Source organism: Acanthopagrus latus, chromosome 23, assembly GCF_904848185.1.
Source record: "Acanthopagrus latus isolate v.2019 chromosome 23, fAcaLat1.1, whole genome shotgun sequence".
Classification (NCBI taxonomy): Eukaryota; Metazoa; Chordata; class Actinopteri; order Spariformes; family Sparidae; genus Acanthopagrus; species Acanthopagrus latus.
In genome coordinates, this window is record NC_051061.1 from 7,454,820 (window position 1) to 7,478,532 (window position 23,713).

A 23,713-nucleotide genomic window follows, 5' to 3' on the forward strand; every position below is an offset into this window, starting at 1 on the left:
AGCTAAAAAGGTGGCAGGGTCCGCCACATATAAACCAAGTAAATCAGTAGGAAAACTGTGTTGTCCTTTAACCTCAGCTTGTTTGTTCAGTCCTGAACAGGAAGCGAGTTTGTTGGTTTAGGTATAAAAAAACAACAACAACAACTGCATAGCCCTCCTTTAACATGCATCATTACCGGGAAGCCTGGTTTAATGAAACCCGCTTAATAGCACCAGGTCTGTCTCATGCTCTGCAAACCCCCACCAGAGCCATCATTCTGTCATCTCCACCACCGTAGAGCCGTTCCATAGGGAGCCTTGAGGCTGACTTATGGCCGCTCGCACAACACATTACAGCAGGCGCCCAGCAAGAAAATGATCACGCCTCAGGGAGGGAGAAACTCATTTACGGATTGTTATGCACGCAGCAAAAGATCTTCAACGAAAGACCCCTGGTTTTTTTTGTCTGTGAGGCTACCTGCCTTTCAGCACATGTTGCACCATCCTCCTGACTGTGAATCTGATGTTTTACGCAGTATTTAAAAAAAAAAAAAAAAAAAAAAAAACAACCTTCCACAAGCACACAGACTGTTTAAACACTGCAGGAAAAAAAAACAAGTGAACTGTGGGCGACAGGAGGAGAGACAAAATGTACAAAAAAGTGCTTTATCAGACTGCATGAGAGGGGAGCAGCTCTCTCTCCTCCTCACTCTGCTGCTCCAGTGTTAACAGGCTGATGGGGAGGACATGCGCGCTGAACACGGGGGAGGAGGTGGAACAGAGAGGCTGGCTGCTCCTGGTGCTCTGACTCCATGATCACTCAATTATGGTGCGGAACTCTCCTTCCATAATCGCCTCTTCTTGTGGGGAAGAGTCAGACTGAGGGAGGTGGAGGTCTTTGTTTGTTTTGTTCTTCTCCTCCTTTTCCACGCCTGAAGACAATTTGACACTTTAGTTGTTTTGCGGCTTTCAGTTTGGACTTTTCTCGCCTGAGCGTTTATTAAGCTGTTGGGTTTTTCTAATAATCGCTCGCCCCCGCCGCCACCCTGAAGTTCATCGTTATCATCTTGGCCGCCGGGATGGTGGCCTTCATCGGAGCGGTTATCTGCATCATCGCGGCCGTCCACACCGGATCCTCCAGGGCTGCCGCGGCGCAACAGCAGCCGGCGACCGACAACCACTCGCTTTACCCGGACGCGGCGGCGCAGACCCCCGCCGCGGGGGGCTCCGTGGCCCGGGCCAGCTCTCTGGGCGCTCTCCATGGTTCTGAAACGCCCGATTCAGAAGCGCCAACCTTCAACATCGGGCTCGGCGGGCTGGACGGGGTCACTGGACTCACCGGGCACGACCCATCCGTCAGCCGACTCATCTGCACGCCGATCCCCGCCGGGGAGTGCAACCCGAAAAACTTTCAGCAACAAGCGGAGGACCCGTCGCTGTACGCCGGGGAGGACTGGGGCTACCTCCGCACCACCGCGGAGGAGCTCCGGCAGACGGTCCTGCAGCAGAAGGACCAGATCTTAACGGACCAGCGGACCATCAGGGAGCTGACGGGGAAACTAACCGAGTGCGAGAAGGGGCTGGACGGCAGGAGCAGCGGCGCGGACAGACGCGGGGGCGCCGCGGGGCTGCTGGGGGGCAAGAGCGCGGGAGAGGACACGCACCTGGAGCGGATCATGGTACGGGACAGCCCGGCGTCGACCGCCGACAGTGCCCACCTGCTCACCGTGAGGGCTGTGGACGAGCTGGAGCAGGCGATCACCCAGCTCAAAGACCGCATCGAGAAACTGGAGGTATGTAGAGAAAAAAAGGCGGACGTGAGAATGAATCTGATGGGATCATGAAGGAAGAAAGAAGAATCTCCCTGTTGAGGGATGTTCATGTTCTGATAGGAAGCTTTTCATATTAAAGGTGCATTGTGTAGTTTTAAGCAGAAGAGCGAGATCTTCACTGACTGATCCTGTGCTTAAACAAACACAATAAACATACTGACCTAATAGGAGTTTCACACTGTTTTACTTGATAAGTGGCGGACCCTGCCACCTTCCTAGCTTCGAACAGCGTTCCTGGGACTTTATTTTCCTCTGAGAACAGCTTGTTTATTCAGTTATGGGAAAGTGAATATTTCTGAGTTTGCATTATTACCTCATTTATGTTGTAAATAGTAAAATTCTTCTACACAACTACACACTGCCCCTTTAATGTGCTATAACTTCAACTCTAGCTGCACTCTGCAGTGAAAAGTCATGTTCAGAGTTGACATTAATGGCTATTTATGTCTCTCCTCTTACTCGATAGCCCCTTTTAGGTTTTCTGGGCACGCATGAGCGCTTTATGAAAGCAAGGCTGTTCAATTTTGAATGAGAACAAGTGAGTTATCCAAAAAGAAGGGCTTTATGTGCGGTATCCAGTGTTGTTAGCCAGATGCCCGTTTTTTTTGTCAACAGCAACAACATCAGCTCAAGCTTCTCGCTCATTTGCTCCCAAAGCCTCCAAACAAGGTTGTTTTTGTCTGCATTCTTGCAACCTGATCAATTACAGGGATCACACGACTCGATCTGGAAATGATACCCACAGCTAACAGATGATAAAAATCAACATTTAGAGATTTTGCATAATCAGAAGCCGTCATCTGTTCGTCCCTGGCTGAGGCGGCTAATTTATCGTGCCAGGGAAACAGATTGAGAAATTAGGGTGGAAAAAAAAGCAAAAGAGAGCGATGGAAAGTGAGGCAGGGGAAACGGAGAGAAACAGTGAGGGGGGAGGAGAGAGGAGATGAGGATAACAGAGGAGGAGGAGGAGGAAGAAGAGGAGGAGGGGGACAATAGAGCAGAGTAACATGAAACATGCCCTTTTCTGACCAGACTCCGATGATGTACAACCTCATTTTTGGCTGTAGCAATACCATCCATAATTTATGAGTCGCCTATATTTGTTGGAAGCAGAGTGTATGTGCTCCTCTGCAGTATGGCGCTCCTCACTCTGCTTTAGTCTATGTAGGACATGTCAGTGTGGGTCATTTTCTTTGGGGATTATGCACTCTCTCTCTCTCTCTCTTTGTCTCTTCTCCACATCGCCGCTGTCAGATCACAAAAACCCGGCTCTTTTCAGGAACCACGTCGGCGGACGTTCCCTCCGAAAGAATGAGATCCGAGTTGGATTTCACAGGTTTCAGGGTGACATAATACCAGAGCCAATCACTTTGTTCTCAACCTCCCCACTCTCTTTTCTTTTACCATCCAAGTCACGTTTCTGTGTAGAGCAGGTACTTGGCCCATTTCACAGCAGTGTGGTGTTTACATCAGATCCTCTGTGCGGGTGAATGTACAAGAAGAGCGCTCATCAGGGAGTACTAGTCAGGTCAAGTAAGTGTGGTTCTAACCTCCACAGCTTTCATGAAAACACTCAAACAGCGGCTGATGCCACTCACTAGATGGCCATGTTTGCTTCTGGAAACCAAAAAAACCCCTCTAGCTCCAAACCCTTCTTCACATGTCAGAGGAGAAAAAAATGTCCAGGGGAGGCTGATGCAAATGGTGCAAATGGGCCAATTTCCCATAAACCTCGCAGCGCCGCGCTCTCCGATGGCAGTTTGAGCCATGATTTTCCTGCAGCGTCAGTAGATTCCCATCATAACCAGAGGATCAATGATAGTAAGAGCTACGTGATGTCGTGCTGATCCAGCTGCAGTGTGGTGATCCTCCGCTCTGTGCTTCATCTTCAGTACAGGCTGTGCTGGGAATAAGAGTGTGCGGAAGAAATGTCTTCGAAGCTTCAGTGGCACGGGGTCCTTGAGTTGGTTCCTGGCAAAAGGAGGAAGATAATGTTTTTATTCTAATCACATTTCAGAGTTAGCTTTTTTTGATGGATTGTGGCTCAAGGTGAAACCAGCTTAAACACTGATTAACTACAAAGTCTTCAGTCATATTTTATTACAAAGGCATTATTTGGCCACCTGTCAACAACCAATAGCGAGCAGCATAGCACCAGAGGAAACTGCTGCCAACTGTAGCTGCTGTTAGTTAGTTAGCTCGGTTAGCTGTGCAGCTAGCGATCCCAACGTCAAAACTGCAATTTATTCACGTTCTGTTGATAATTTGATATAAGGTCCCTTAAATTATACTCCACATCAAGAAACCATTTAGTTCTGTGAGTGTTAATACTTCACAGAAAACCCTAAAGCAAGACAAATACCCACATCGAGGCCATGCTAGCTGCTCTGTCGGGCTTCAGGCCATCGAGGCAAAGCGTCGCATTGCTACGGAGTGTTAACAAGGTCATCCTGACAATGCTAACATGCTGAAGTTTAGCAGGTATTGTTGACCATGTCCTCCATCTTAGTTAAGGGTGATAGCATGCCACCATTCGCTGATTAATTCATAACAACTTACAGCCAGGGCAGATGAGATTGTCATTCATTTTAGCAGGTGATAAACCAAAGAACTAGATGGCGGTAGATACAATTTCAAAGCATCACCAATGATATTGCACTTCAACCCATGGGGAACAAAAATTCAGTTCAGTAACTGTTTAACTTCCCCTAGACCAACCCACAAACGTCAGCCTCATCATGGCACTAGAAGAAATGTCAGGTGATCACCAAGTCTTCAGAGGATTATCATCTTGAATGTCTACTAAAAAGTTAACGTTGCATTATTTTATTTTATTTTTTTTTTTGGTAATAGCACTACACAGAAGGGGAAACACCAAAGTCTTTATCATTCATCCTCTCATGGCAATCCATCTGTTGGTTACTGAGATATTCAAGTTTGGACAAAGTGATGGACCAACAAACAGACTGACAATGTGCAGCTAATAAGAATGCAATGGGGGAACATGTGAGACACAGTTGTGGCATGCTGCTGAGAATATAAGGATGCCTTTTACCACACTTTTTTATGTACCGGAGGAAACTGAATTTGTTGTTTTCTTTAAAAATGTTTGACGTCTGCACATGTAAAATACCTGCCTTGGGGCCTAACCCCAGGCACAATAACAGAAGTGTCAAATGTATTTTCCTATCAGTCCGAGGCCCACAGGATTGTATTTTCTTCAAGGCTCCCCATTAGCATACTCATGATTTAAGCAGATGCGTACGTGCAGTCTGTAGCAAGGTGCAAACCCATCGTTTCCAGCTATTACAACAAATGAGACGATAATGGGACGTAACAACTTCCTGGAGGAAACTTACAAGAGACCAGATTCTAATTCTAGTAATTTTGTTGTTGATTTTATTGCAAAATGCAGCCCAGAACAAGATAAAGGAGGTGAGAGACTGTTAAGTCTGCTGGAAGACATACATGTTACTCCATCTTGTGTCGTGTTTTATCAAGTCTGATTGTTACCTTTTTACATCATGTATAGGAAGCTGCACAGCCCCTAGCATCATCTCATACAATAGAGGTAAGCAAAGTCCACACTGTATGGCATGTGGGTATGCATCCTCCGTACAAATTCCCTCGTGGTGCCTGTGCATTTTTTACCGCATCCCATCAAACAATATCCTCGGTGGAAACACAAGACCACGCAGGTTTTCAGGAATCTTGTCGAGTCTGTATTACCCACAGTCCCTCCCATGTTGGTTATTTCAGTGAACCAATGTGCAGCGGGGCCTGGCAATCTGTTGTTGACTGAAATAGTTTTTTTTTAATCTTGGCGGGCCTTTCCTGGCTCGCAATTATACATTGAGTTATACTTAATTGAAACTAATCCCTGCGGACGTGAGATGGCTCGGCTTTAAGGAGACGTGTTCATACCGAAAAACTTCATGAGTGACACTTGGATACAGACTTTTTTTTAATGTCAGCCTCTCTGTGGAATTCAAAAGAACAGCTTTAAAGTACTAATCCTGCTTTTATCATGCCGCACTATATTTTTACAGAGATTCCTCAGAAATGTGAAAACACGGCAAAATCCACGATTAAAGCCCAGAATGCTACAGGAGCACCTGTAAGAAATGTTGCTATATGTCTGCAGTAGCTGAGTGTTTTAAGCTTGAAGAGACAATATAAAACAGGCATTTTATTTCCATAACTGAATAAAGAAGCTGTTCTCAGAGGAAAATAAGGTCCCCAAACACTGTTTGAAGCTAGAAAGGTGGCAGGGTCTGCCACATATAAACAAAGTAAAACAGTATGAAATTGTGCTGTGTCCCCAAAACTACTTAGGGTTAGGGTTAGGCTACATACACATTTAAGGGTGTTATGCGTAAGATTTAGTGGCATCTAATGCCCCTTTTCAACCAAAGTGAACCACAGCTATGGTGGACTACATCAACTCTTTATGGAAGTGTTGCTCCTGGCTCTGCTTGCCTATACTGGCATCCCTGTAGACCGCTGTAGATTCCACTGGTGAAAAAATTTAGAATCTACAGTTCTTGCATGGATAAGTTGCTCCACTAGCATTACTTGAAAAGAAATGGCAGTCATATCAGTGTAAGTTGGTCCTTGGTCACAATAACTCCGCCCCCAAAGAACTGGTTCCAGAGTAGGTACTGGCTCCGAACCAGCACCTTAACCTCAGTGGTACTGGTGTATGGCTGCAGATTGTAACCAGCGAAATACCCCTCACCCATTCTTACAGTGGCACTAAGAGTGGCACTAGATTCCCTGTTTGGTTTGTCTGTTGTGGGCTACTTTGGAAATATGCTGGACTTGGAGTAGGATATACAAATGTGATTCTGAGGTACCAAAAACAACAATTATTAGTTTCAGGTGATTATACACTGATGAAAACATGACTGCGGAAAATGATATTCCATATCTGCAGGGGAAAAACCTTTCTAAATCCTACACACTGGACCTTCAAAGGAATAGTTTGACATTTTGATAAATATGCTTATTTATTTTCCTTCTGATAGGTAGATCAGAAGCGCGATAAGACTTTCGCGTCTGTCTGTCCAATAAGTTGCTGTAGCTGGCATCAAGTTATCAGACTGGAAAACAGGAGGAAACAGCTAGCCTGGATTTGCCTGAAGGCAACAAACAATCCATGTACCAACACCTCTAAAGCTCTCTTTTTGACACATTATATTTCATTTGAGCAATCCATACAAAATGTATAACTAACAATTAATATTGTCTCTCAACACGGGGACTAATAGGTGCAACGTATTAGATAAGACTAGCAAGCTCACAGTGACTGCCCCCAGCTAAGAAATAATCCTTGGAGAAATGTTGAACTATTCCTTTAAGAACAAAACATTACATTGATTAAAGGACAGTGAAACCTCATTAAATCAGGCCCTAGATCCATCACCAGGCATGATGTAATGTTTCAGTGAAATCAATTATTAATAGGGTTTAATAACTTACCTTTACATCTGCATGCAGCCAAGGAAAGGCTGAGCATCACTGCTTTAACTGGGATGTTCGTTTCCATAAAAAATTTAGTGAATTATTTCACCTTAAAGCAGCACTATGTAGTTTTGGAGAAGAAATTCAAACTGATGTTGGTTACAGAAGAAAACAGGGATCTGGCTGCCAATATCCACTTCCAAATGTAAATATCCAATGCCACACATAAAGCCTTTTGAATAACTCACTTGTCCTCATTCAAAATTGAAAAGCCATGATTTCATAAAGCACTGATGCGTGCCCAGAAAACCTAAAAGGGACTATTGAGTAGGAAAAGAGACAAATATAGCCGTGGATGTCAACTCTGATTATGACTTTTTTACAGCAATATGTAGCTGGAGTGGAAGTTATAGCACATTAAAGGGGCAGTGTGCCGTTTTGGAGAAGATATTTAAATTTAAATTTAAATTGTAATGTGTGCAATATCAGTGAAGTATTAAGACAAACTCAGAAATATTTATCTTTTCCATAACTGAATAAAGGAGCTGTTCTTAGAGGAAAATAAGGTTCTCAGAACACTGAAGCTATAAAGGTGTCAGGGTCCGCCACGTATAAACGGAGTCCAACAGTATGCAACTGGGTTGTCCTTTAAGGTCAGTTTGTTTATTCAGTCATGAAAACAAAGAGAGTTTGTTTGTTGTGATCTTTAACCGAGTTAGCTCATGTGACATTACATCTGACAGTATTGCTACAAAAACAGTGGTGACAGTGCTGTTGCCCTTAGAATCCATGTGGTCACCAAATCGCACAAAATGCCAATTCCTACATTATGTTGCTTTAACTGTGTTTAACTTCCTAAAGGCTGTTAAATCCACAAAGTGAATCAGTTTTTTTCCCACTGTCTCCCTCCTCCACAGTCAGACATTGGCCCATTTCCTCACAACCAGACGGACAGCATCACTTCAGGAGTACCGGAGGAAGGCGGGACACCTGGCGTCCCAGGGAGGATGGCTGATCCTGGGCCCCGAGCTGGTGCTGACAGGCCCTGGAGGATGGAAGACTTGGAGGGGGAGCTGGAGAGGAAGGTCGAGCTGCTGGACAAAGAGAGAAAAGCCCTGAGGCTGGAAACAGAGAAACACAGACAGGAAATCGACAGAGGCATCAATAAACTCCACCACCGACTCTCAGGACTGGAGGAAGGTGGGTGTCAACAGATACAACAGAAATAAAACAGGTTTTGTGTTTCAGTGCTTGTAAATATGAAATTGCAATAATGGGTTGTGATGACTCACCTCACTAATGACGAGAAATAATCAGCCATGAAAACCACCGCAGATGTTTCATTTTTCCATGAATCTCGATCAAACCAATCCACGGGGTTTCTTTGTGATGAATAAATTATGTCTAACTTATGTAAAAGGGAAAAAGAACAGAAAGACTATGAAATCCATGCCCTGCTTCAAATACTCAGATGTTTTGATGTGAAGAAAGTACAGATCTATCTGATCCTTTTGCCTGATCACTGAAGTGAGCTCTCTCTGTACTTCTGTCCTTTGTTTCCATGCTCACGCTGTCCTTCTGCTCCTCACTCAGGTATCTCCGGACATTCCTTCCCACAGGGCTACAGACTGTCCTTCCCAACTCGGACAAACTACATGTATGCCGTTGTGAAACACGCCATCCCGACGCTGCGGGCCTTCACCGTCTGCCTGTGGCTGCGGCCCGCGGAGGGCGGGATCGGCACGCCTCTGTCCTATGCCGTTCCTGCGCAGCCTAACGAGCTGGTGCTGCTGCAGGGCCTGCACACCCCCGCTGAGCTGCTCGTCAACGACAAGGTATCAATCAAGTGGCATCCTCTGTATATCTGAACTGGCCATTGCTCGGGGCCAGTCGATTTTCTCACGAGGGTTGATGTAACAATTTATGGGTCATATTTCAAACCATTTATCGATTTCATTCTCAACATGTCAACATCAAGAGTTCATTTTTAGAAGTCCATGTTCTGCAGATCTTAATTTTGATAATTCAAGATGCTAAATGCCATTTATGTGATGTAAATATGTTTTGCAGATAAAACTAGAGTTCTGACACACATTTACATATATTTCCATTTAACATAATTATTGAATGCTAACAGTCATTGGCCAACATGATGTGCCGCTGGAGCTGATTGCAGACATGGAATATGCTTGTGGTTCCACTAATGTGCCAATAATCTGTTTCTGACAGAAGTGGACAGAAGCCACGTCAAGCTGCACAGAGCAAATCGAACCAGGCAGGAAGTCAGACCTGAGGAGCCTATAAAAGAAGGGTCACTACATCACTTGCTTCGTTGCCAGACTGTGGTGTCAGCTGTATTGAAGTCTATGAGAGAAGCGTGGAGAAACACATTAAAACCCAACATATCTAGGTCGTATGACTTCTGATGATGAAATGCCTCCAGAAAATGAAAGAACACACCTCAGAGAGTTTTAGTGTGTTTCTCCACGCATCTCATATAGACTTCAATGCCGCTGACGCCACAGTCTGACACCAAAGCAAGAATCGCTGACAAGGAGATACATATTCACTTGTAGCATGTGTTACAACAAATGTTAGATTCTACAATCGTTCAAATATATTCTGTATTTTAAAAGACAATGTGAATTTGTAAGTGAGCTTTTTTCTGCTGAAGACGTCCCCTAACCCTCATCCAAAAAAAATGTCCACGTTGCCTGTAAAAAGACATTCAAAACTCATTTTAAAGGGGAAATGTTTTCACCAACTATCTGAAGACATACAATGTTTCGACTTTGTATGTTGTTGTTGTTTCTTAGTCAGCCTCCAAAATGGCGATATGCTCATATTTGCACATGATAGATTCAAAAGGTTCTCCTAAAGCAGTAACACATGGATTTGCAGAGTCAGGGATCAAACTGTCAAACTTCTGACTGATGACTAGCTACTTAAGTTAACCCTGTAACGCAATAGGTGCTTGCACATGCACTTTCGCAGCCTTTGTACTTTCTATTTCTATACATTTCATTTGAAACATTAAATGTGTTGAAATTATGTTTTGAGTAGAGCTATCAATGCAATATGACTTACCTTCACTTTAATCCATACTGCTTCTCATTCAAGCTACAAATGAAAAAAAAAACATCAACACAAAGGTGTGTTTTGTGACACGTTGAATTTGTAGAAGCATTTTAGCTGGTGAGAGGTCTGAGATGTTCAGACCGACCTGGTGCTCACTGGGACAAGCATGCAGAATTTGTTAATTAGATGTGATGGTGCAGCTCGAGAAATCTGCTACAAATTAAGAACCTGTTAAGGCAAATTTATGTGCTCACAAAATCATTCAAAGGTTTCCTGTAATAATATTTCATTGCCTTTTTCATAAAAAAAACATTAGGGATGGGATAAAAATGTACGACACAGTGACTGGATCTGAGTCTGCAGCACTACTGGGATGGAGTGTATGGGAGACTTACAGTGTACATATCTTACATAAGTTACCATAGTTTCAACTTGGAAGAGTTTCCCTCCTGCACTTCTACACAACTCGCCCCCTTCTACCCAATGTTCTATTTATAAAAAGCATTAGCGTCTTGAGTAGAATTTCTAATGTCTCTTACAGAAGAAATAGCGTGCTGTATTAGCATACAAATAAGCAGAACACATCAAACCGAAGAGCCAATTTAGAGGACAGGCTAAACAGCCTCATTCATGTATTTAAATGACAAACTAATACGCCACCTTGACAGCATTACAGGCTTGTGTAGTGCGGTGCAGTGGCTGTAGGAATAATTCAATGAAGTCATTATGGTAATAGATGCCTGGAGGAAAAGTTCTGTGTCCTTGGAGGCAGCAGAATGTCTTTGGGACAGAGGAAATGCTGTATAATAGGCAGCCTTTGTACCCTGAAGCCTTGAGAGAGAAATGAGGTGTCACCTTCAAATGTGTCTGAAGAACATCAGAATACAAACTTCATCTGAACTGCCCTTTTCCTCGCCTATTCCCAGGTGGCGCAGTTGCCTCTGAACCTCTCCAGAGGCAGCTGGCAGCACATCTGTGTGAGCTGGAGCCAGAAGGGAGGAGCTTGGCAGGCCTACCAGGGGGGAAAACTGAGGGGTGAGGGTCACTCGCTGGCCGCCGGACACCACATTAGACCTGGAGGAGTGCTCATACTGGGGCAAGAGCAGGTGAGTGCACGAATGAGAGTCAAGTTTGAACTGATTAGAGTCAAGTCAGCCTGGCGGGGCACTACAGGAGAAATCTAATTTGGAATTCCCGTCAGACAACTGCTGACTACAGCGCTTCAAGCTAATAGTAGTTTACCCTCTGCAGCTGTGGGTCTTTTCACTCACTGACTTCTCCTGGAGTTGTAAATAAAGGAGTAGTAAATAAAAGAGAGAAATACTTCGAGAGCCTTGATGCAAATGGGGGCAGTTAATCTAGGAATTTGAATTAGTTTGAAGTGTACAGCTAGCTAAAGTGTTGAGTGTGTGTGTGTGTGTGTGGGGGGGGGGTTTACCTATTGGGGACAGTGGCATGAACACTGACCATACCGGGGCCAATAGGCCTCATAGGGACCAAAGACTGGTCCATGTCCTGGTTAAGTTTAAAGGAAGTAAATATAAAGTCCTACTGTAACAACAGTATCTGCGCAAAGATTAGAAAAAAGGGAAAAAATGCACATCACAATTTCCCAAAGTTATGGCTTCGGATTGATTCTTGATCCAACAAACAGTCAAAAACCAAGAGTCTTTATTTACTGTCAACAGTAAAAGCTTCTTCCTCCAGCAAATGTTTGACAGTTTTGCCTGAAAAATGACTGAAACGATGAATTGATTTTGCAACTAATGGTTGTAGCTCTGGTGTGTGCATGATGGTCATATGTAACAAGAGCTAGAGCCTGGGCAACCCCAGGCTTCAGTCAGAGCCAAAAGATCCCCTCAAATATGGCGCCTTTATTCCATAGTCCTACATCTCCTTCATCTCCAAAATCCACAGTTTGGCCCAAGGCAGCCGAGCTGAGCCTATCTGCGTTTTTGTCTTCAATCACTTGAGCTCCTTTCAGGCTTTATCTCTATAAACCATCTACCTTTGCTCTTCTCTCTCTCCAGGACTCCCTCGGTGGAGGTTTTGACTCATCCCAGGCTCTGGTTGGAGAGTTGTCCCAGGTTGGTCTTTGGGATCGGGTCCTATCTTCTAGCCAAGTGGCAAGCTTGGCCCGCTGCAGCAGAGTGACCCAGGGCAGTGTGGCCCCCTGGACCGAGAATGGAGTTGAGGTTCACGGCGGAGCGACCAAGGACCCAGGGGAGCCTTGTAGTAAACACAACAGGAGCTCTCAATGACTGATGGGAGGAGGCTTTGAGGAAAGGGGAAGTGAAAGAAGGGGGGGGGGGGGTAAAGTTGTAGCGATTTCGGGAAGGTATCAGTTTGCCTAATATTAGCACTGCTACGTGACGATTTTCTAAACAATTCAATGTGGCATGGACTGGTGAGTGTGTGAAAAGTGGAAAGTTAATGACACATATTTATATGGCCTGAGTAGAGGGCTTTGCTGTTACTTCACCAAACTTCTAGCAACCACAGCCGATCCCATTATGGAGGGTCCCAGGCGAAATGTGCAACACAATATTAGATCACTCATAAATACAGCTGTATAGATGACATTCTGTACGTTACATATATTCTATTATATAATCTATCAACACAGATTTGTTTCCAGATTCAGGCGACACTATGTCGGTAATTGTCCTAGATCCTACTTTTTGTTAGCAAACCAGCTAGCAATCTTATGAGTAAAAATAAAGCAACTACTTCAACTTTATCCAGAACATAATTTATTCTTCAGCTAGCTATTAATAAGTGTGGAAAAATGCTAGCGACGACACAGCAATGAGCTAGCAGACCAACACGTACTTATGATTAGCTAGCAAATAAGAAAAATGACATTATTTAACCCTCAAGGAAATTATTAAACATTTTGGGGAGTCTGCTGATTTGCTTTATTGCTGAGAGTTGAGCTGCTGGCTAACTTATCATAGCATAATGATTATAGACAGGGGGTAACAGCTAGCTTGGCTCTGTCCAAAGTAGCACATTTTGCCTGCCAGCCCCTCTAAGGTCACCAGTTAACGCATATGTTCTTTTGTTTAAATCACAGGCAAAAAACTAAAATAAATAAAGCTGGCTGGTGGTGGTAGCTTCACACTTAGCATGTGGCATTCTGGCTCACCTAATGAAGGCCGCTGGTATATGTCTGCCATTGGCCAACTATTTAAATGAGCATTCTCCAGCCTTCAGCTATTTGAATACCTGCAAGCTAGAGACCAACATGCTGAAATGGGAAGTTCATCGCTAACGGTGCAAACCTAAACAAGTTAGTATCTTACCTTTTTCTTTAGCAAGTTGGTCACTAACGTTATAAACTTAAACAAGTTATCAGCGCGTACCCTTTCGTCATGGAGATTGAGCCACGTTAGAGCAGGGTACACCTATTTTTTTCAGGGGCACTGTTGCTACACCCTGGGATTTGCAACCCCCCTGAGATGATTGTGATTAATACAAACAAGCCAGAGTGTATTTCCCCTATACCAGAATAATAATGGTTGCAGTCAGACATTTCTCCCCTGCTGACTAATTGCTGTGGAGAGAGTTCTGGCTGTGCAGGACTTAAGCATACACCAATGTGACTGATAACTTTCAGCAAAAAATCAAAGAATCCTTTTCCCCAAATGTTTGACCTTTAAAACAGTCTCATCAATGGAGATGCTGTCTTTTAACAGCTAAAACTGTGCAGAAATCACCACTTTACATTTATAGTGTCGAGACAGCCGAGAGCTGTTGACCTCCGCTATAGCTGCCAGAAGTTTTCTCAAGCCAATCCCGCCACGATTTCATCGGGGTCGTGGGTGAAGTTAATTAAGAGGCTGTGACAGCTTTGGAGCTGGGAGTCGACGCGAGGTGATGAAAAATGTCGGAGAAAGTGGTGGGAATATTAAGTACTAGGTGATGGCAACAAGGAGGAGATGATGAAAGACAAAGGAAAGAGATGGATCCGGTGCTGTTAGGGAGCGATGCTACATTGTTTTCACCTCTGCATGATTTGTTCATATACCTGTAATGTCTTGCCACTGCACTGTGTTGCTCACAAGTCTCACAACAGAGGTGCCTCCTGCATCGGTGGCTGTCCTCGTGACTCTAAAGGCCAGAGGGTCTCTTTCGTTTCTTAAATAAGTTTATGAACCCGTCTAAAACAAGGAGTCTTATTCCCTAAGGAAGTCACCATCATAAGTAGAATGTTGCTTTTCTTCTGGGTGTGTTTACATCTTTCTTTTACAAGCTTTTGCCCCATTTTTGTCAGTCCGTGAAGATTTAGAAAATCAACATCAAAGTATGGGCTCTCATCAAGGACATATTTGAATTCATGATCTTAAAGGAGACCTATTATGCTTTTTCATTTTTTTCATTCCCTTCTGTTTTTTATAGATCTAAAACATCTTGAAAGTTAAAAGGCTCAAAGTCCGCACCAACAGAAGCTCTTCTCTCCCACAGAAAATGCTGCTCCTGAAACACCTCGTCAGTAGTACTGCCTCTAACTCTGTGACTTTCTGACATCACACCATGTCACAATGTCACACATTTGCATGATTTATGCCCAGCAGCTAGTTTGGCACGTAAGCACAGCTATTCTGTTGTTGTTACTTGTGCTGGCTTGGGTGTGTGTGAGCTGACCAATCAGAAGAGACTAGGTATTCAGGAGGGAGGGCTTAAAAAGATGGGGCAGTGCTGTTTTTTTTTTTTTTTTTTAGCATTAAAGCATGTAAACCTATTCCACTAGTCACCCAAAATTAAACTATGACCCTTAAAAATAATAGCATAATATGTCTCCTTTAAATGCAAACTTCAAGCATACATAACATTTAATGTTTTTATTAGATTTAAATCTGCAAAATTCACTCAGCAATTTAAACATGAATGTTTCCTCTTTGCAATTTTAAACACACAGCCAGTCAACAGCATAGTTTAATGCATCAACAACATGAAACCTCCGACTTCTCCAGCCTTCCTACATTCCATGCATGAGTCGCGCCGTATGTTTGCAACATACCTGGCCATTTTGAGGATTACTCTCGACCGTTGTACGAGACGTGACGTGAGACACAAATTGTTCATTTCAAAACTCCTACAAACACCGGCTCTCCCTATAGCATAAAAACAATCCTTAGTGGAAAGTGCCTGTCGGGGTGTTTGCGCCCATGTAAAAACAAACGGTCAAGTCAAATTCATCCTGACGGAGAATTCACACCGCGAGACGTTTTGGGCTAATTAAGCATCAGCTTTTCTGTGAACCCCCCCCGGGGGAATCTTTTTTAGATTTCAGATTTAAGAGGTTCGATAAAACACTCGAGAACACAGGCACAGCTCCTGTGTGCGGTGCCGTTCAAACTGATGCTAAATCAGGTCAGCATGATCTCGCTGTGACTAATAGTGTCTTTGATGATGCCTCTCAGTCTGCAGTGTTGTTAATAATATTATGCCTGGTGTCTGTTCAGCAACTTTTCGGGGCTTTTTGATAGTGTCGTGGCATTATTCTCTTTATAGCTATTGAAACTGAACGCTTTTTAACTCTATTGGCAATGTTTGTCTTTTCTTACATGACTTGTGTTTTTTTTGTTTTGTATGCATCGGTATCTTGTCTGTTTTCACGCCGTTGTTTGTATAAATGCTGTACGTCTGTGTCTTGTATGGTGTCGTATTGTTCTGCATATGTGCCGTGTGCAAACCTCAAATCTTTATTAAAGTCCTAATTTTCAGATGTAAAGAATGTGATTCCTTTCTCAGGATCTAACACTGATCTTTGCATCCCAACAAAAAGAAGTGCGGTGCATCCCAGAACTTCTGCTGTTCTTTTATTCAAGGGCATGCACGAACACACACTTGTAATTTAAGTGCGGTGGCAGCAAAACCTGCTGTGAAAGCAATCCTTCCTACAGCGAGCGTGCTCTACAGACTCCACAAAAAAATATGTATTATTTTCAACAAGAGAAAATAAAGTATGTGTCTTTGTTCTCCTGCTCCTCCAAAACAATCCTCCTCGAAGCAAATTAAAGGAGAGAGTTCAAGGAGAAGAGCCTGGAGTGTTCTGCTTCAGATGCAGCAGGTGTAGATATGAGTTAAGAGTAAGATGAGGCTTTGGCAGATCCCGTGAGGCAGCTGTTGTGTATCTGCTACTCATGTAGTGATGAAAAATACTGGTTCTATCTCTGTAGCGTGTGTTTGAGAGGCATAACGTGTTGAGGGCTGCACATTCAGCACCCCATATCTGTATCAATATTTAGGCCCGCAAAGACAATTCACGAGCAGTCTGATACAGACTACAGGTGTTCTTCCAATTGTGCATCGCTGTATGCCATTACTGCGTCATGTATCTGTCTCTGGTTTGTATACATGTGAAACTTGTGACTTTTTCCAACTCTCACTCTGCCTTCACTCTCCCCACCTCTCTGTCGTCCTCCATTCTCCCCCTCCTCTCATCTTCTTCCGTCCGCCTCCCAGTGGCATTTCTACATCAGACCCCTCATCCTCCTCCTCCATTGTCAACTGTCATCTGCTCTTTACTCAATCCCTGCAAGCCCCCTGTTCCATTTCTCCACCATCCCTTCAGCCAAAGACACCCCCAGCATGTCTACTGACGGAGAGGAGATGCGTGCACAGCACGAGGCTCTGACTTTTCAAGGTTGCTGTCACAAAAAACTGTCACTTTTACAGATATGTTGGGGAAAAAATTGAAGGGAACACGCTTATAAAATTTGTGATAACAAATAGCTATGACAGGAGATTTAAAAACAAATATTTATCCTTGCCCGAAGACACAAGTCATGCAACATAATTTTTTGTCTTTTGTGGGCCTGTGGTGAGCCTACTAACCGGTACAGCGACTGAATGACACGAAACAGAGCAACCTGTATCTGTAATCCCTAATTAGCATGAGTCAATCTGTTCAATCCTTCCAGTGGATAAGACTGCGTGAGCACCGTTTGTTCACGCTATCCTCTCTCTTAGTAATGGATTTATGACTTAAGTCCATCAACAGCTCTGCTGGTCGTGCCAGACAGTCCGAGTCAGCTGGCTGATGTCACACAACTCGGCTCCAAACCGAGTCAAGTCCTGTTAACCTGGTTAGTGTGCAGTGTGCAGCCTGCGGTGTGTGAGAACTGCTCAGAACACAATATTAACCTCTGCAACACCGATGTTACATGTTTAACTAAAGCTACAACATGTTTTAAATGGGTGAATTATCAAGTTTAATGATGTAGTGATATAATGATATATATTTGGATGTTGTGGAATCTTAAAGGTCATATTGATAACATTTAATGTCAACAAATGATTTTTAGAAAATAATACATCTGCAGAGCTTGTGATGGTGCAGAATAAAAGTGTCTCCCTTCCCTTAAAACCTTACCATGATTGTGAATTAATATTTTCCCAGTGTCTTTCGAGTCCAAAATTCTTGTGTTGCTAATCTCTGTGTAAGAATTCGGACAGCTTATAGTATAACAGCGCTGGTATCACATGGTATCTGTGTTTCGCCAGCATCAGGAATCTTGGTAGTTGCCAGTTTGTGGGACATTTCTCATTTATATAAGGCTGATTTATACAGGATGCACCCAGAACACTGTACTGCCCAGGTAGCTTTATCATCGTTCAGTTGTATACAGTACCCGAATGTCATATTTGAGTAAAAGTAAAGACATTGTGTTAAGATATTACTTTGGTATTGTCAAAGCGCCTGATGCAAATAGAACTCAGGAAAAAATATCTGATATTTAAATGTACATAAGAATCAAAAGTAATTTTCTGGCAACAAATGTACTTAAATATCAAAAATACAAGTAAAAGTGAATTATGCATATATTCAAATGTATGTAAATATTGTGTACTATAGGCTGATTGATTATCGGCCTTGACCAACTATCAGATTCGGTATGAAGGAATTGTTGTGATGGATCAAGACTTAGGAGGTTAAAAACATGCTGTTCCAATACACTGATGCACTGAGTGTGGCTGTGCAGCATCTCTCTGGTTAACAGACATAAGAATCTGAGCCATGTTGTGCAATATGCAACAGGACTGTAAGCGTATTTTTGGCTCCATGTCTCACACCTGCTGTGGTACTGCAGCTTTAACAAAACTTGCCTGCCACAGCTACTTTCTAACTGCTTCAGACAGGCTGTCGGGTATTAATTTCTTTCCTGGCGCTCTCAACATTTCTCAGCGGCAGCGAACGGAAGAGAGGAGACACAAATTCAATGTGTGATTCTCACACATCAACTCAATTGGCCTCTTCTCAGTTTATTTTTTTCTCTTTTTTTTTCTGTTTTAGCACCTTGAACAAAAGCATCATACTTGGGAACTGGTTTTCTTTGCAATTTTTCCCCTCGAGGCATGATAATTTATACAACACAGTAGAAGCCTGCAGCAGTGTGTGAAGACGGCGCAGGACAATCTGACGGGGAGAGATGTACTGGCTGCAGCAGGGACTTAACCTGTGACCCTCCAGCTCCACCCAGGCCTCACTACATAGCATCCAGATCCAGAAGATGATATTCCCTGTTGGATTACCAATCTAATCCATAATGTTCCATCTAGGAATGGATTGGAATTGTAATCCCATATAATCCATGAAATGGATGGACCAACAAGCGGAGACTTTGCCTGAAACCAAATACTCTCAGGCACAGTTGACACTAATTCATATGAAAAGATGATGGTCCATTAGTCTACAGTTGATTATGTCACAGAATGTGCTGCTCTGCTTCTCTTCGACTGTTCGGCCGTGTTCAAGCACTCTTCAGAGACCAGCTATGTTGGCTCTCGTCTGGATGAGGGGAACATTTTCTGATTCAAAGCTGTATAAATCAAAACTCATTGTTTTTTATATGCTCCAGCAGATATTCAACCTCAAAGCTGTTTTATTTTTCTCTCCATGTCAAATGAACAGCTCCAGGACTGTGTCTGATCACAAAATGACATGTTGCTCTGCTGGGAATGTCCTGTTGGAACACAACATTATTTTTAGTTTCGGGGTGTATTTAATCTTGAAAACAAAATGCTCTTCAAGCAGAGATTGCAACCACAATACTCCGGAAAACATACAAGATTCCCTCCATACTGCAAGGATTCGCGTTACATACATACATCAGACACATTTTACTGTCTGCTGAAAGTTAAGGTGCATATGTGGTAAGAGAGCAACTTACCAGGCTGGAAAGCTGTGTGTTGCTGCCCTCTCCGACTGAAACCTGCAAGCCTGGTGGGTGTGGTCAGCAGTGATGTCAGACAGTCCTGGCTGCAGTAATGTTAGAAGATAAACCAATAGAGATCAGCAAAGACAAGATTTTCAGCAGGGAGGTTAAATTACTCTTAAAGTTGTTAACATTTCAGCCCAAGTCGATCTGTAATGACACGTGCAGATAGTGGTGGTAACAACAAGTGTAAAATCCTATCGGCAATTTGAATCCTGCAAAAGACTGACGGACTCTGCCACTACGTTTATGAAAATGTCACATTTGCGTTTTTTTATATGTGAATATTAAAATTTCACATGCGATCAGCTATTCTAACATGTGAAACACATGGGAAAAGAAAGAATCGTCACGTGTGAACTGGGCATTTTTACAACAGATTGACTTTTTCCACACATGGATAAAATGTTCCACATGTCTATATTTTCACATGTGAGGTAATTTCCAAATGTGTAAACAAAACACGACATATGACATCACATAAGATTGGCTACTTTTATTTGTGAGCAAAAATTTTAACATATGGGAATAAAATTAAATCACATGTGAACTGAGCATTTTCACAGCTTAACAGCTTTTCTTCACATGGGTCTAAACCACATTCCACACAAGAAATTTACATTTACACGTGTGTATTACATTTTTTTTTTTATACGTGATTTGCTTTATGTCACATGTGGGTTAGCACTTTCACGTGTGGAGAAAACTACCAGTATAAAAAGTAAATCTATTCTTCTACGAGTGAAAAAAAATGCGGACCACAAATAATCTTAAAACACTGAGTTTGATTTCATGAGTTATAATTTCTGTGTTCCTCGCTCACATTTTGTCAGAATAGTATTCACACCAGACGGGTGCATTTTGACATTTTGCGGTCATCATGATAACTGCTTTCTGTCAAAATGCTTAAATCCACCCACTCATCGCTTTCCCTTTTGAACCAGAGAAGGTAATCCACCTACTCAGCCTCCACATGGCAGTTTCCCAGAATCGTTACCCTTCATCCACACACACTGACACGCACACAGACACGCACACGCGTACGGTCCAAAATCCCCACAGAGGCTCCATCTGGACAGGAACACGCTTTGCTCTTCCTCCGTCTTTGTCACCCACTTTGCATCTCTAATTTCTCCCTCGCTCGTGTATCCTCCGAGGTTTAATACAATATTCTTTCAAATACAGGTAGGTGGCCTTGTATAACTCCACGGGCAGGGTTGTAATACTGCCAAAGTCAATGGGATCATTTCCTCTGGGGCTGCTTATGTTCAAAATGTATACATACTCGGTGCTGTAAAAGTGCACCCCAAACAGTGTGTTTGGTAAAAATAATCCAGCAGTATCGACCGAGGTTATGTAAACGGTGTTATCTCAGTCAGTATTTCCGACTTTGCAAACAGCGTTGCTTCACACGTTTTCCCATGGGTTATTGTTTTTGGTTGTTTTGTCTTTTGACGAAAGAAATCTCAAGTATGCAGCGTTCGCCCACATTCAGCTGGGCAGTCAGTGGAAGGAGTCTCACATTCACGCCAATGTTCCTGCTCGAGTGGAGATACATTTTTACATAATAACAGAGAAGATCTTTACCGATTAAACTCCATTAACATGCAGAAGTTTTATGAAATAAAGTAGCCGAGGAAGAGACAGGACTCGATCCCCCCGTTGGTGGTGGTGAATGAAGAGCAGAAAAAGATGACATCACCCAAGTACCCAAAGGAGAGAAATCTTTCTGCTCAATATATACTATATTTGCATACATTCTTTAAACAGTATGTACTCGACTCAACTTCGTTTATAAGACACTTCAGACACATCACAGTTGATCCAGAGTGCTTTACAGAACAGAGGGGGAAAGAAAGAGTGAAACAAAAATGAGACAAACACACGAGAGGAAAATGAGACTAGAGTGACGATACTGTAATAATGATAATAATTCAGAAGTAATGAATAAACGGTGATGATGATCTATCATTGTGGTATTTATAGCAGCATTAATAATAACAACAATGGCAGCGGTACGCACCAACAACAGTCGCAGTAACAGGAATAATAATTGCAAGGGAGGCACAGTCAAACTAGACACAGAATCAGGCGAAGCTGAAGGCGAATGTGTAAACGTGTGCGTTAAGACCAGTTTCAATAGTGGCAGCATAAACTAAAACACATATGTTTATGTGTACGTTACACGTTTTTTTTTTCTATCAGAGAACATGTTATTGAAGCAAACTGGCCCAAAACCTAAAGACTGACTAGTGCTTGTGTTTTCACCTGCAGTGTCTCCCTGCATGGCTCAAAGCTGCACTCGTCCACATGAGCTAGAATTTAATTTCTTATTTAAGCAGACAACATGGGCTTTCCTGATCAGTTATTTCCACACTAATTTAATCCTTCCCCCTCTCGTTTCCTTCTCTCTATTTCTTATTACGTCTCTGTAGCCTCCTATTTCTCAACCTTCCGTCTCTCACTTCTTCCAATTTCGGTGCGCTGGGGTGAGCAGATGCATGATAATTTTTGAAGCATGTGATCCAAATCAGGAAGGGCTTTGGCTCCGTCAGCGTGTGTGTGTGTGTGTGTGTGTGTGTGTGTGTGTGTGTGTGTGTGTGTGTGTGTGTGTGCGAGTGTTAGCAAACGCAGCTTGCTTGGCTCCTGGTCGTGCCTCGTCTGTAACAATCCACTTTGCGCCTTCATTTATTTATAAAAACACATCCCGAATGATTCCTTCTGTGCTTTGTACTTTTAAGTCATCAATTAAACTTGAGCAAATGGATTCTTCACGCTTTGCCTGTCTGTGATTTTGAACACAAATGGCAGTGGCTTGTGTCTCTGGGCGAGAGGCTGGCGAGCGTTTTGTTTTTAACTTCGGCATCTTACTGATTTCAGCTTTTGGAGCCACTGAATTGTATGAAACCGTCAATCTCGGCATTTGACTTCTAAGCACACTCTTTTCCTCATTATTCGTAATTAGGCACATGCATTCCCTTTTTTTGTGTGCTGCATAAACAATTGGATGATAGAAGTGTGGTGTGAAGACAAACGAATATCAGCAGATGATTCAGCAAATGAGTGTGAGAACGATGGAGGGTGAGAAATGCAGAATAAGTCGAAAGTGTTGAATTTCGTGAGAACAAAGTCCGTCCCTTGTCAGTGTGTCTTTGTAAGCCATTACAGATTACACACAGAGTTGAGCATCGTTAACGCACAAAAAAACAGCGCGAGTGCCAACCTGTTCGCTGTGCCGTGTGAGCTGCCTCGCATATGCACAGGCCACAGATCAGTCTACGAGCTAACGAGGGGCGGCGGAGTCTATCGGCTGAAATATAAATGTGTTGTGCGCTCAGTCACCCTCCAATCTTCTTGATGCGTTTCAAGGTGCGTGTGTGTCTGAAAAGGGCCGTTTAAAAATGTATTCCATCTCCGTGTTTTGTCCTCCAAATATTTTCCGAGCGAGCACACACGCTCCCGTCCTCTGAGGGCTTTTCATGCCATCTGGAAATCAATTTTCTGTTTGGGAGAAAGAGACACACAAACACACAGGTATGGATGCCCAAGCACACACACACAACACACACACACAAATTCCTGGTTTTTGTCACTTTGGGGGACATTACATAGGTTCACCTTCATTTCCTTGAGCCTTAACTTTAACCATAACTAATATCTCTCTAACCCAAACAATACCGAACAGCAACCCGAAACTTAATGATGGACTTTAAGGAGCCCAGTATTTTGGTCCCCACAAAGCTGTTGGACCCTGCAAGGGAGCCTCCAGATTTGGGACCCCTATATATGTAGCAAAACAAGAGCAAACACACACGCACAATTTGCAATCTAGGCTTTATGCTGACAGCCTCTTCTTGAGGAAATTAAAAATGACTCTCTCTCTCCCTCTCTTCCTGTCCTCATGTGTCCTCTCAGCTCTCGCCTCATCACTGTTTGAAAATTAGTGGGAAAAAAACCAAAAAACACAGCCCACGTCTTGAGTCTGACTTCATGAGTAATGGATCCTCCAAAGCCGCCACACAATCACTCAAAATAACACTCATCAATTAAGAATTATGAGCACATATTTGCAACACGACACAGTTGCCACTCATGAGTCATGTGCAGTTATATGTGACACACTGGTTTTGCACTCTG

At 43.1% G+C, this 23,713-nt stretch overlaps 1 protein-coding gene across 1 annotated transcript; it reads left to right on the plus strand.

Moving 5' to 3' along the window:
• Nucleotides 1-541: 541 nt before the first annotated feature.
• Nucleotides 542-17,732, plus strand: cbx6b (chromobox homolog 6b). Its single transcript, XM_037087558.1, has 5 exons — nt 542-1,772; nt 8,192-8,474; nt 8,868-9,109; nt 11,279-11,458; nt 12,383-17,732. The coding sequence occupies exons 1-5, from the start codon at nt 1,059-1,061 to the stop codon at nt 12,611-12,613; spliced, it is 1,650 nt and encodes a 549-aa protein (XP_036943453.1). The 5' UTR covers nt 542-1,058; the 3' UTR covers nt 12,614-17,732.
• Nucleotides 17,733-23,713: the final 5,981 nt, after the last annotated feature.